The 14,065-nt window shown below is 46.5% G+C and overlaps 1 protein-coding gene across 7 annotated transcripts in view; it reads right to left on the bottom strand.

Moving 5' to 3' along the window:
• The window catches only part of RBFOX2 (RNA binding protein, fox-1 homolog 2), a 152,102-nt gene that overhangs the window by 43,865 nt on the left and 94,172 nt on the right, over positions 1-14,065 (bottom strand). For all 7 annotated transcript variants that reach the window (XM_021386197.1, XM_021386161.1, XM_021386177.1 and 4 more), the window contains one exon: positions 3,575-3,721. In XM_021386197.1, coding sequence (XP_021241872.1) covers positions 3,575-3,721 — 147 coding nt within the window. The remainder of the gene's footprint in view (positions 1-3,574; positions 3,722-14,065) is intronic.

Here is a 14,065-nt window from a genome sequence, read left to right as displayed (position 1 = left end):
CCTGAGTGGTGTGCAGATTGCTTCATAGTAACACACTTTCCATGACTGTGGAATCATGCCTTCTTGGCCATCAGTATGATTTTGTTGAATACTTTACAGCTTCCATTAACGCTTCCCCCTTTTAAATGTACCTTCCCAGCTGGCTATCCTGCCAATTGTTTAAACTAAGAAACAGACTCTTCTAAAGCTCCTTGCATTACTGACTGATGCCATATTCTATTTGCACAAAGTAAATACAGACAAATAACAATCACTGGTACCTAGGCAACCGTGGGATTTCAGATCAGCTATTAACTCTTCTTTATCTCCTAGAACAAGGTCAACTATTGATTTATTCCACACTGGGTGCACAACTGTGTGCATTAAAAATGACCTATTCTTTCCAGAAGCTTTCTTGAAGTCTTTCCATTGGTATCACAAAATGTCAGGTAAATATTACCTGCTTTAAGCAGCCTATTTTATTTGCCAGCCTATAAGAAGCATATACTTAGGAAATGTTTGTTCCATCGCTGAGGATATTCCTGGGACCTGTAAGAAACATGCGATAGGAGGGAGACGACTTGAAACCCAAAGAACTTGAATTTGTCAGGAAATCCTTATGCCTGCAGCTCTCCCAAAGAGCGACCGTTTGGAAAGCGTTATGTAATTTCCACTTAATCACACACAAAACAACACATCTGAAGTCCACCTCTACTCAGGACTGGATGAAGGCATCAGCTCATCTTTTGTGCCTCAGGACTGGGCTGACCTCTCTCGCATGCTGTTCAGTCCTCAGGGGACTTCTTTCCTCCCATTCCCCACCATCGCATTTATTTCTTCCTCCTCCACTGCTTTGCTGTCTACCCAATTTCTCTCATTGTACAGTAGTTTGGGAAAACCACTCCAGGCAAGGATTTTGAGTCTCTCAGATATGACGTTGAAGAGATGTGACCTGACACACAGAAGGGAGAGGGACAAGATGGGGGTTATAGGCAGCCACAGCTGAAGATTTAGACAACCTTGAGTCCCCTGCAGGAGAAAGGGTTGGTTTCAGTGAGACACCCAAGGGAAAGCATCCCGATCCTGAACAAGAAATGGGAGCAAAGAGGATTCAGACAGAAATGCTCTCCTGCTTGAGGCTCCGAACATGCGGAGAGAAGCAGCATAGAGAAGAGGCAAGAGCTGCAAGAACCACTGATTATTTCCTTGGCAAAGCAACAAAGTTTTTCCTTACAGGAAAATGGCACTTTTTTTTTTTTTTAATGCCTCAAAAGATGAATGATGATCTGCTATGCGTAATTCTCAGCAAACACAGTGCCAGGTGAACTAGAAAAAAGGCTTCATAGGGAATACACCATTTACCTGAGTCAAAATCATATCACCATGCTGGAACTAAAGATGACATTCAGACAAAAAGTAAACCAACATCAGGTGACTTGGGGAGCAACAGAAACTAGCTCATATATTGCACAGAAGGGGTGAGGAAGTGCACAAATGGCAACACCTGAATCCCCCAGAAAGATGAGAAACCTCAAGCAGCTAGACTGTATTCTCTACATGTTCCACATCAGGACAGCAGTTCATTCCTACTGCCTGTGTCTACCCATATCCAAAGCAAACATGAGAGCTGAGAGTCACCAAGACAGGCATGTTCTTGCCATTTCCATTTCATTCCTGTCCCCATGCCAGGAGTACAGGGAGGAAAGTATCAGTGTGAAAGTATATGAAAGGGTCCAGTCTTGAGCCAAGGACCAGGCCCAAAGGAAGGGGCAGCACAAACACGGAACAGTTTATGTAAGTGATACTGCTCTCAGGAGAGGGGAGCAGCAGCAGCGTAGAGCAGAGTGTGCTAAATACAGATTGTAGCAGGTGGCCCAAGAACTGGCTGTGATTTCAGCAACCAGTTTATCCAAACGGACGGAAATGCCGACTGCACAGCTCTGAAACAGCAAAAAGCAAGCTAAAAAACACAAGCAGAGCAGGCAACTGAAGACTCAGCAATCACAGATTGCCAGGAGATGAGTTTCACCCTGAAAACATTCCCACAGATGTCAAAAGTGCAGCAATCTAATGCATGAACAAGAAGGAATGCCAACCCAAGCCTCTAGCAACAGAATCACAGAGTTGTAATTTCAACTGGGACCTATTTCCAGAGGTCATTTAGTTCAACACCTGCTCAGAGCAGGTCTAATGAGATCAGTTTGGCTGGGCTGTATCCAGTCAAGTCGAACAACTCCCAGGATGGAGGTGTCTGAAGCCCTGCTGAGGTCCCTCTGAACAGCAGCCCTGCCCTCTGGCATTTTGACAACTCCTCAATTTGGTTTCATCCACAAAATAGCTTCTTATGGCTAAAAAGAAAAAAGAAAAAAACCAAAAAAAACTAAAAAAAAAAATTCAAGAACAAAAACCAAATATGTCTCACAATATACAGTAACTTAGACTCCTGCTGAAGACCATCAGTGAAAGTTTTATATTTCTGCACACTTTGTATCATCCAAGCAATGAATCGATAATTCCAGTTATTCCTTTTTCATGTACAAATTTAAGCTTAAAGTCAAAATGTCAATTTGGCACTCTTAAAATACTGTAACACTACTCTCCCTGTGACAGTGCGTATATAGGTGTGTACACACACACAGATGCCTAAAGAGATGCAACAGCTGAAATGGCAGAATAGAGCAGAATTTGGAGGAATAGCTGGCTACATGTTTAGGATCAAGGACATACACTCAAAGCAGCACAGTAAAGGAACCTTAGGTTTGCTCTTTCCTGACTTGAGTGCTCTGCACTGCATCTTAAATAGGCAGCAACATTTTAAGCCTGTTAACTTTATAAAGAAGCATCTCTAAAGATTTTAAAACACATCATCAACCAAGAACGCTACCATCATACCAACAAGTCACAGATTCCCGATGATGATACATAGCCAGCTTCACCTAAACGTTAGGTCACGAGGCACCCGGCTCATCTGTGTCCGCATGGAAAAAGTCACCAGCTACCCTCACGTAAACTAACTCTTCCCCAGAGAGCTCATAAACTGAGAAGATGAACAGCACATGAAGATTAGGGGAAACCAAGCATTCCATCAAAAGAAACAAAATGTCTATCATACCCAACTCAAAATACCATCTGACTTGCACTAGCTTTTCCAGGCGCAATTACTAGTTGGCCAATTCCTTGCAGTAATTTTTCATCACAAAAGTGTATCACGAGGAAAGATGTAAATATTTCAACAAGTTCCTAAGCAACTGAAAAACAGTGCTTTGTGAAGGATATATTAAGTCAATGTTTAATCCTAGTCTTCACTAGGAAATAAGGTAAAGTTTTGTTGCTGTTGTTGTTTTATTTCCCCCCAAGCCAATTGTTAGCTGGTAATTAGCATCTTTATGTGAACAGCACAGTTACAGTTTTCATGTGTACTGACCAAATGCTACTAATTGCCCTAATCCTGCAAGCATTTTATAGGGTGCTGAGCAAACCGGGACAGGGTCAAAAGAAGGGCTTTTCCCCCAGGGAACATATGCCAGCACCATACATTCTGCCTGTGGTGAAGGAGAACCTGCTGCTGTGCCTTGAAGGGCTCTAGTAAACTTACCCCAAACATCTGTCGAAGGTCAGGATCTCGAAAGCGGAAGGGAATGTTAGACACATGAAGTCGTTTCGGAGTGGATTTGCTCTCGGTGTTCTCACTGCTCTGTGTCTGTGATTGCTGTCCATCTGTCTGTGCCCCTCCTTCCGTCTGCTGAAATCGGAAAGACAAAAGCGTGTGCGTGAATAGAAACCGTGCAAATTACTCTCGTGTGCTTCGTCCATCTCTTTTTATGTATTAGTACTCTATTTGTGATTGCAGTATCTGAGTACTTGACAATTACTTTGATGAAGTCAGCAATGCTTAACCATTGATTTGTTGTGCTTCCCTTCTCTTTCCTCAAGTAAACAGTAATGAGATCTCATCTTCCTTCCCCTTGTATCACCTTTTAGCTTAGTAGATTTGCCTTTGGTTTTCTCAAATTGCTTCTCTTTTCCCCTGCTCTTCCTCACTTCAGCTGCCACCATATGAAAGCTCTAATGAAGAGGCGGATCTTCCGTATCCTCAAGCTGGGAGGTAGTACCGCCGTTCTAATCTCATGTGGCAGGATGTTCCTGCAATCATCAAAATCCCACAGCTGAAGTGTCAGCTCTTCACCGGGCCAATACCAGAAATGCATCTCCAGGCAAAATGGCATCTGCTCTGTCAAGCTCCCTTCAGAGAAACACTACCCCCAAAAGAAGGTCTATAATTAAACGGTAAAATCCATGTATCAACAGCTTACGGATGTCTTTGATTAACTTTTCTAGTACATTTAAAAGCCATCCCAGGGACAGGAAACAGTCATTAGCGCTGGTGGATTTATAAAAACCTCCAAATGCTACTTTCTGCTGCCAGCTCCACAACTAAAATAAGGGAATTAGACCTGGAAGTCCCAAGCGCCAACTGGTACAGCAAAGCCAGGGAAAGGGTGGGCTCTTAGTCCTTGTGCACAGAAAACGTACAGCAAGAAGGTACACAAGTGTGCCATGAGACAGACCTAATGGCCCCACAGAGAAGAAGCAAGGAAGAGAACTTCAGCCGCTCGTGCTGGGCTTAGAGTAAAAAGCAGTCATATCTGAGCAAGGCACTCAACATAAAGACAGTCCCTTTGCAAAATGCACTGATGAGAAAATGGTGGGGTTTTGCACTTTAGTCAAAACCACATCAGCAAACGCTCAGAGCCGGAGAACACAGCAGACTACAACCCAGTCAGCTTTATTGTTCTCTCCCTGTTCAAGAGCAAGGAGTGATGGGTGAAGGAATTCAAAGAGCATCCACCCACTCACTCCCATCTCCTATTGCTTGCCTCAGCCCCGTGGGACTAATGCTCTGACACTTGTATGATGCACTTCAAAACGTCCTTCCATTTCTTTAGGTGCCAGCCTGACCTCCTCCTTAATCCACCATGTGAAAAGAAGCTCTACGAGAAAGCAAGGGCTGCGTAATTGTTAGTCAGCCTCTTTAGGCACCTTCAGGCCTTAAAACTTACAATTAAGAAGTAAGGGGTTGTTTTGGTGGAGGTCTCTTGTTCCCCTCTCCTTTCTCTAAATATACGTTTGTCTACGAAAAAGAAAAATATGTGGGGAGTTGCTCACACTGATTCCACAACCACTGTCTTGGGCACACTAGACTGCCCTGCACGTCATTTCATATGCAACACTTGGTGATATTTGGGAAAAAAAATCTCTCCACAGGTAAACTTTACTGGCAACATTAAGAGAGCTTCTTCTGGCCAGAAACGTCCCTGACAGATACGACCTTGAACTTGTACAGTGGTTATAAAGGACTGACAAAAACAAGCTAATAGTTAAGCACTGGGCTCTTGTGCTGAGCAAAGCAGTGGCAGCTTTCCATATTATTTTAGTAGGACAGCATAAAACACGTTTGATCTGATTAATATAAATTAAGCCGTGATAGGAGGACCAGAGATACTGCCCTGCAATTATCTCTACTCCCCAGAGCCACGTGAGTCTCGGGAGAAGCCTAGCAGGATGAAGAATTTTTATTTGGCTAAGGCTCAACCCCTCTTCTCCTCAGATATCAAATTTTCAAGAACAACCTCACAAACTTCTATTTGACCATATCTAAAAAGCAGCCGTCCCCTCTTCAAATCCCAGCTCCTCTCCTCCCTTCACCCCTATGACAAAATGCATCTCCAAACACAGAGTGCACCCTAGGGGAAGAATCGATGCAGCTGGCTTGTGATTAAATCACGCCATGCTATTTGGTGGTTTTATTTTTATTACTCCATCAGAGTCCTTTGCTCCTCCGGGTAAGTCTGTCCAAGCAGGACAAAACACAGGGGTAGCCCATCCATCACCAGTGCACACAATGGCTGCGTTGGAGTGAGCGCTCCAAAACAACTCCCCAAAAATCACTGATGCTCCTGCTCCCAGGCATCTCTTTCCAAACCCATTTTCAAGCACGTTTTGGAGTCTTGCTAGAGCAATTTGCCACATCCCAAGCCGTGCATGGAATTGGCAAGTGGGCAAATGCTCGCACCCTTCCACACTGCATCCTCTGCAGTGGGAACTGGGGAAAGGTAGAGACTCTGAATGGTGACAACAAAACCACGTTAGACCCTATATTCAAATATAGATGGCACAGGACTGGACCTGCTGCTGCCAAAGGAGAGGGAGCCGGGAGGTCACCTGCACTCCTCTCCCAGCCATTTGTTCATAAGCAGAGGGCAGAGCTCCTCTCTTACCAAGGGTGCAATCCATCATGTACAGTGGCCTGCTCAAAAATACTCACAGCTGTTCCTGCATATGGCAGCGTGCTGCTGTCACACAGGAGTCAGTTTTCCAGCACGTGAGATGTGTACAAGACAATGGCTTCAAATTGGAAAAACAAGAGAAGGGATGGGGGCATCAGCCCAACCTTACCTTTTTGATTACGTGTTTTTGCAGGCTCTCTCATTTTCTTGATTTTTCAGCAGTAGCTTAACATTAAATACCTCTTCTCTCTGGATGCTGAAACCTCTCTCATTTCTTAGCATCCACAGCCCCAAGGAAAGAGCTGAACTTTCTGCCACTATAACATTAGCTCAATACATTTGTCTACTGCCACACACTCAGCTACAACATCAATGAAAGAAACAGTCTCCTCAGATCTTGCTTTCCCCTCCCCCCTCCTTTTATAGTTATTCCTTGTCTTAAATCATTAGGAAGGAGATGAAAGGAAGGGCCCAGAGCCCATTCTCCGGCAGCACATAATGGAGACTGGCAAAGCGCTGCCCTGACCGAGCCCAAGCTTTTATCGTCGTGTTTCACCCAGCACCCGCTCCTCACCCTGACTCCTTCCCTTCCCCACATCAGGTTTTGAGACACAGAAGGGAGCTGACGGCTGTTCCCTGGGTCTCAGCACTCGCAGTTGGGCAAAGACCCCGTGTTTGGAAACAGCCCTGGATCCCCGCTGCCTGCTCGCTGTAGTCTGGGTAACATATACTTATGCAGCGATAATGTCATTCACGCCTGCACACACAAGCTCTGAGCTGCTCAAGGTCACCGAGAGCTGCACTGCAGCTCAGCACGCGCGGTATTTGCTTCGCTCAACTCCTCGCTCCCTGTGCCCCCATGCCACCTCCTCGCACCGACTGGCAATAAAGAAACCCAAAGCAAGAAGGGGCAGCTGCAAGGGGAAATGTACACATAAAAGGGGACCGGGCTGTCTTGCAGGGCTCGGAGGCAGCTGTACAGCCACCTTCCCACCTCCCAACCAGGCCCCTCTCCCCAGAACGGCTGGCAAACAAGCCATTCTGAAGGACTTCTTCTTGGAGGGAGGGGGAGCCTGAGCCCTGAGCAGACATCCATCTGTGCCAGCAGACACAGGGCTACCCCACCACGAGCAAGATGGACCCTCACCCCACAGGCCAGCACAGGGCACACGCTGCTTCCCACTTTCCTTCTTCTCAACTGCAACCGCTTCAGGCCCAAGTCATAGCAAAGTGAAAAACAACCCCCTGACTTCTTCCCCCAGGAAACAGGCACTCCAAAGGCTGCAAACCATCATGAACCATAAATCACCGCAAAAGAAAATGTTTACAAAACACAAACTGTAACTAACAGCTATATTTAACAGGGGACTTGGGTGGCTTACAGCATCCGGGAGACAGACTGTGCTCACTCCACTGCTTCTAGACCAGTCTTGGATCCATAAAAAACAGAAACACCTTGATGGGGTCAAGACCTTGAGGAACTGCGTGGAGACAGGGACTGCACACCAGGACTGGCAGAAGGCAACCTGTCCACTGCCACAAAGAGTGCAGTGAACACTGAAAGATCTCTGCAATTTCCATTGAAATGCCTGGGCCAAAACAACCAGATGCCCACCACGGAACAGATACCCACAAAGAAAATTTGGTGGAAAAATGAGCACAGAATCGGGCATTGGACACCAAATCCTGTCTTGTCACACTGCACCTGAGCAGCACTGAGTGAAGGATGCAGCAGCTCCCACTGCTTATAAAAAATGGCCAAGGACATGCCAAACCACTTCTACTCAGCTTTTGACTATTTCCATTAGCTAGATTAATCTAGGGTGTATTTTCTTCTGACCGTTACCTGTTTTCAGACACACTAAAGCTTAAGTCCTTTTGTTCCCTTTCCTCATTATATAAATACAAACCCCGCCTGCAATCAGAACAAAAACCTGACACATTGTGCTTCCTATACCTCTGACACGTCATGTTTTCCACATAACCAAATACAATTAGCTTGTTTTCCTGAGCGGTATTTTTTTCTAGGATTCATTGGCTCTCACCCCACCCCCCTCCCCAACTTTCTTTCAATGAGGTGGTGAAACGAAGCAGCCCAAAAGGGTTGTTCTGCAGGTCATTATGCTAAATCCACTGCGAATGGTGCCTGTCCGTTTCTCAGAAAAGTAGGAACGCTCTGGCAAGCTGAAGAAGGCAGTAAGATTTCCTGAGCCAAAGCTCATCTCTGGACCACATCACTTAGAGTGAAAGAAGAACGGCCACATAGTGACAGACTAAACAAGTGTCCAGCCCCCTATCTACTTTCCAACAGCAGCCAAACAGAGCACCTGGATAAGAACACAGGAATGGGGCAAACGCTCAGTGGTGCTTCTTGGGCCTCCCAGCCTGGAGGGAGCCTCCAGCAAGCAGAGCCAGTCCATGTCTTCCTCGTAGCTGGCCACTGGCAATGAATCCACTGCCCATGATATGTTTCTGCAAGTTTTATGAACCCATTCATACTCTCAGCTTCGAAAGCATCCTGTGAAGGCGCCAGGGGAGGGTTAGTTTGGATATCAGGAAAAACTTCTTCACAGGAAGAGCTGTTAAGCACTGGAACAGGTTTCCCCAGGGAGGTGGTTGAGTCACCATCCCTGAATGTGTTTAAAAACCGTTTGGATGTGGTGCTCAGGGACATGATTTAGTGGTGGGTTGTTAGAGTTAGGGTAGTATGGTTAGGTTGCGGTTGGACTTAATGACCTTTAAGGTCTTTTCCAACCTGAGCAATTCTATGATTCTCTGAGCAAGAGTTCCACAGTTAAATTCTTCATTATATGGACAAAAACATGAAGAAAATAGTTGTGAGGCTTTTTTTGTTTGGGTTTTGTTGTTGTTGTTTTTAAATATACAGGCCACAGGGTTATTTCCTGCAGGTATCCTAGTAAGTGAAAATGGAAGAGTTCCCGATATCATTCAGTATTCCATGCATGTCACATCCCTTCATTCGTCTATCGGCTCTTTTCCTAAGTGAAGATTTCATTTCTTCTCATAAAGAACCTGCTACTCCCTTTTCATCATCGCTATTATCCCTCTCTGCACTGCTTCTAGATCTCCTCTAACCTTTGAGAGATACACAGCACTACCACGGCTCTGTACACTCTCATAATGATATTTTCTGATTTATTCTCTAGTTCTCCTTTGAAATCATTTTTAAATCTGCCTCACTAGACGCAAGTCTGGAAGCGCTGACAACCAAAATAATCTGCCTCATACTCGAAGCAAATTTCTGATGTTAAATGTCAGAGTTTGCTACCTCCAGACAGCAGTTCCAACCTGTGGTGTCTGAACAACCAACAGCTAGATACTCATTGGGAGCCCATTCCTCCTCACATCTACCTGCTCAGCAGTATCAAAAGAGAACTGAGGATCCTCATTAAGCATATCTCTCACCTGAAATACCTTAACAAGAGCAAATGCTTTAATTACTGAAGTGATGAAAAATAATTACAGAGGAAAATTTTCCTCTATTTCAGAGTAGGTAAAAAATACCCGAGGGAAAGTCATCCTTATAACATCATCATAGAATGGTTGTGTTGGAAGGGACCATAAAGCCCACCCAGTCCCACCCCTTGCCATGGGCAGGGCTGTCCCCCACCAGCTCAGGCTGCCCAGGGCCCCATCCAACCTGGCCTTGAACCTCCAGGGATGGGGCACCACAGCTTCTCTGGGCAGCCTATGGCAGCACCTCACCAGCTTTGGAGTGAAAGATTTCCTCCTGACATCTAACCTAAACCTCCCCTCTTTTAGTTTAAAGCCTTTCCACCTCATCCTATCACTATCGGACGGAGTAAAAAGTCATGCATTATAAAAATAAGTTGAGGAACCTCCATAATGCTGCTGGCTCCCTTCCTTCTCAACCCTTGGTGGATGCCTGGGCTGCAGCCAGCTGACCATCTTGCTTCCGAACGTGGTATACGGGGGTCCCCCACCACAGATGCGTCTTCACAAAACCTGGAAGACTATATCCCTTTATGGTGCGACAGATGAGTTAAATATGCTTCAGCATGGCACGCTGGAAAGCCGAGAGACATGCTGCTCTGTAATTAAATAATGCTTTATATTGGTTCACGACGACGTAGCGCTGAGGCGACAGCACCTGCCATTTTCGTGGAAAGTCATTTGCATAAACTTACTCCTCTACTTCCATAGCTCCAGCTGCATTCTGTAATTTATATAGACACACAAATTCTTCCCTCTGACATTAACAAGAGAAACGAGTTGAATAATCAGCTCACAGTATTAAGTGCAATGCATTTACTATCAAGCAAGCTTTTGTAGCTCAGCGATGATTAATCTTCCCTCTGCGGGTAGAGCACTGGGAGATGCAGCGAGCTGACAACTGCTCTCGGCTCCTGGCCACGCTCTCCATGCGCCTACCTTGCGACAACAGCATGTGCTGGATTCCTCCAAGAGCCCCTCTAATTCATTAACCCAGTGAAAGAATTGGACAGCTTTCTGCCGGGTCAGTGAATTCAAGTGGCTCACGGAAGGAATGCCAGAGCCGGTAAACAGGAGTGGGAATTTGTGCCGGGAGCCAGATCTCTCCTTTCTGACAGCGGTGAATCTTTAGATCAGCTCAGCTGCCAGAGGAGCCGCGGCCTCGTTAGCATCGCTCCCTGGGGCTCTCTGCGCTGGGTGTCTCCAGCAGGGAGAACTCGTGTAAACCAAGAAAGGGGAAGGGGAAGAAGCCAGGCAGCCCAGCACTATAAAAAGTGAAACGCCGAGTGTCAACAGTTTAAGAGACAGGCTGCAACAGGCAGAGCGAGTAGGCCAAATATGGTCTGCTACCTCGGGCTATTTTTAAGGCAGGTCTTTCAGCTGTGCTTTGGGACAGTATCAAGGGGAAGGACAGATGATGACCAGGAGACCCACATGCCAGACAAGAAACAAAGCCCCATGGATGAGGCCTGATCCTAAAATAAAAAGATTCCGAAGTATTAAGCTGTTTGTATTACACCACCCATTGTGTCAATTCCTTTTCCGTGCCCCTGCTCCGAGAGCTTTGAATGCTTTCCACCACACTCAGGCCTCCAGAACCAAGCTCATCCTCTGCTGATGACACCAACCAGCCACCACCCTTTGCTTGAGTGCTCTGCACAGCCTAGAGGAGCACACAGGAAGGCATGGACTTTGACAACCAAGGTTTCTTTTACTTAAGTTTACGACTGCTGTTTGACCTCAGCCTTCCAGATCACCGCATATTAACTCAGTAGATCCCATGGCTAATCTCAAGTCATTCAAATCCAACTTGTTTGTAAGAGCCTGACAAGTTCCTATGAAAAGATGTTCCCACGCTGCATAAGGGACACCACGACAGACCCCATTACACTGCTGCATAGCCCAATACCAACCAGATGATACTCCTCCTTCCAAGAGGGACCTTTAAGCCACCCCATATTCTGTTACTTCTGCAATTCTCCTTAACACTGCCAGCCTGAAAAGCCAAAAATCCACACTTCTTTTGCCATCTCACTCCATCCTGCCAACAGGGCAGACTGACAAGGCTTGTTCTTAAAAGCAAGGAGGGACCTGATCTGCCTGGCCTAAGGAAATGTGTGAGCTATCCCATGGGAGCACAGGCTTCCAGTCAGCGGCTAAAAAACCCGCTAGCTATTCAGTCAGGGGTATCGCCTTCGCACAGATGACAGCAGCTGTGCTTGTCAGTCCCAGTAATGGGAGGGAAGGATCGTATATCACCCACAATGAGTTTTTGCTATGTTAAAGTTAGCACTGGCATTTGAGCAAGACAACAAAATGAAGGGAAAGCTCCTTAAAGCATAGCAGTCTATTCCACATGGGTTGGACATGTATGTCAAGCAAGCAATAACCAGCCTGTGTGAGAGACAAGACGCTTGACGTTAGCTGTAGATGTTCAAGATGAAACAACCAACCTGTTCTGCTGTATTTTAACAGCATGCTTTAGCTTGAGCAACTGCTGAGCCTTCTTCCTCCCCCTAGTTCCTACATCATTAATCAGCGTACTGAGAAGGAGAAAAGTTGCAAGCAATTACATCCCAAGGCACCCCACGGAATGAAAATAAATTCATACAGTAGGGTTCCTGTACAGAGAGAGAGAGGGACCCAGGCGATCCAAAACCCAATGCATAAGAAGTGTGGGAATGCCTGTGTCCGAGCTGTCTTCCCCCTCCCCATGTGCCAATATCTGGGATGCTCCAGGTTTGAGCAGTCCCAGCTGCAGCACCAACTGCACCCTCAGTCCTTTCTGGCCACGGAGACTGACTTTGCACGCTCAGCTTGCGCATCTTTAACCACGTTAAGTGCTCGCACCAGACGTGCCCACCTGCTCCCGAGAACCAGCATTACCCTGCCTGTTTCCCAGATCACCTCTCCCAGTCACGCTCCCCTCCTGGCAACACCAGCTTCTCCCTGCAGTCTCCCAGCAACGCTCCCTCCCACACACAGGCTGCTCGTCCCCATCCCTGGTTGGTGCACATACACGGCGGGCTGTGCAGAGCCGGTGCTGGCTGATGGGAGGCAGAGCCAGGCCCTGCAGCACTGTGGGGATGGCTCCTAATAAGGAAGAGGAGCAGGAGGTTTGGCAAGAGCTCACAGACAAGGTCAGGGCTCGCGTCGGTTCCATTAAAAAGAAAGGCTCTCAAGCTCTGGACAAAGATGGGTAGAGCAAATATACGCAGGGGAAAAGGCACTGCTCCGGTCTGCTCCCCATTTCCACCATTCTCATCGACCCAGCTGTTTGCTGGAGATGGGCAGCCCAGGTCCTCCAGGCTCGAACAACATGCCTTTATGACAGACTGCATTTCTGCATGCTGCACCCTACATCGGCCTTAAGTTTTATTTCCAGCCTGATCTCTCTTTTCTACGTTTGCATTTGCCTTAGGCCGAGGAAGGCCTTTGAAGTTCCTTTTACACACTACTGACGTGCTGAACTGGGTTTGTACTGTCTTATTCTCTGAGCTAAGGCATTCCCAGGATAAACACAGTGATACCTTATCAAAGCCATAGCTCGCGTTGCCAATCAGTGCCCACTGCAGAAGCAGCAAGGCCCCACGCTGGGAGCCACGCACACTCGGGCTGGCACTATCAGCTCTTCCCATCGCTGGCACTAAATTCACTCGGTGCTTACAGGGGGGAAAATAATCTCTATGAGCCAAACACCCAACTACAAGCAAAACTGAAAGCATTAACAGATTAAATCCACCCCTGAGCACCGAAGGCTCTCACCATAAGGCTCTTTATTAGGAAGTTAAGTCTTAACAAGTGGCTTAAGGGGTGGATAAAGCTTTTCCTGGGATAATCTGCCAGCATGTTGCCCAGTGCCAGTTCCAGGCCACGGGAAGAAGAAAGCAAAAAACGTAAGTAGGTGAAAATCTTTGTTTGGTAAATGGGTGCCTAGTAGCTGAGAGGTCCTCTCCTATCTTTGCCCCTGAAGCTCCCTGCCATTTTCAGAAAGCCAAAGAAAAGTGTTTTTCTACTCTGTTAGCTTCCTGAAAGTAGAAGTATTCTGGGATTACACCCACAATACACGTGCTCTCTCTAATCCTTTATGCTGTCAACCTTCTAGAACTTGCCTCCACCACATTCACGTGAACCACTTACCAGTTAACTCAAGGTAACTAATCTTTCTAGGAAGGACTGTCTTCGGACAACACCACCGTGGTAAAAGCACCATGATCACAGGTAGTGCTGCAGACATTTATTTACGAGGGGAACATGCAGAAGGGGAAAGATGAGAACACAACAATAAATCATCAGAATCCCTGGCTTTTTGCCATTCTCTCCTT

Source organism: Numida meleagris, chromosome 1 (assembly GCF_002078875.1).
Source record: "Numida meleagris isolate 19003 breed g44 Domestic line chromosome 1, NumMel1.0, whole genome shotgun sequence".
Lineage (NCBI taxonomy): Eukaryota > Metazoa > Chordata > Aves > Galliformes > Numididae > Numida > Numida meleagris.
This window is presented reverse-complemented; position numbering and strand designations above follow the sequence as displayed.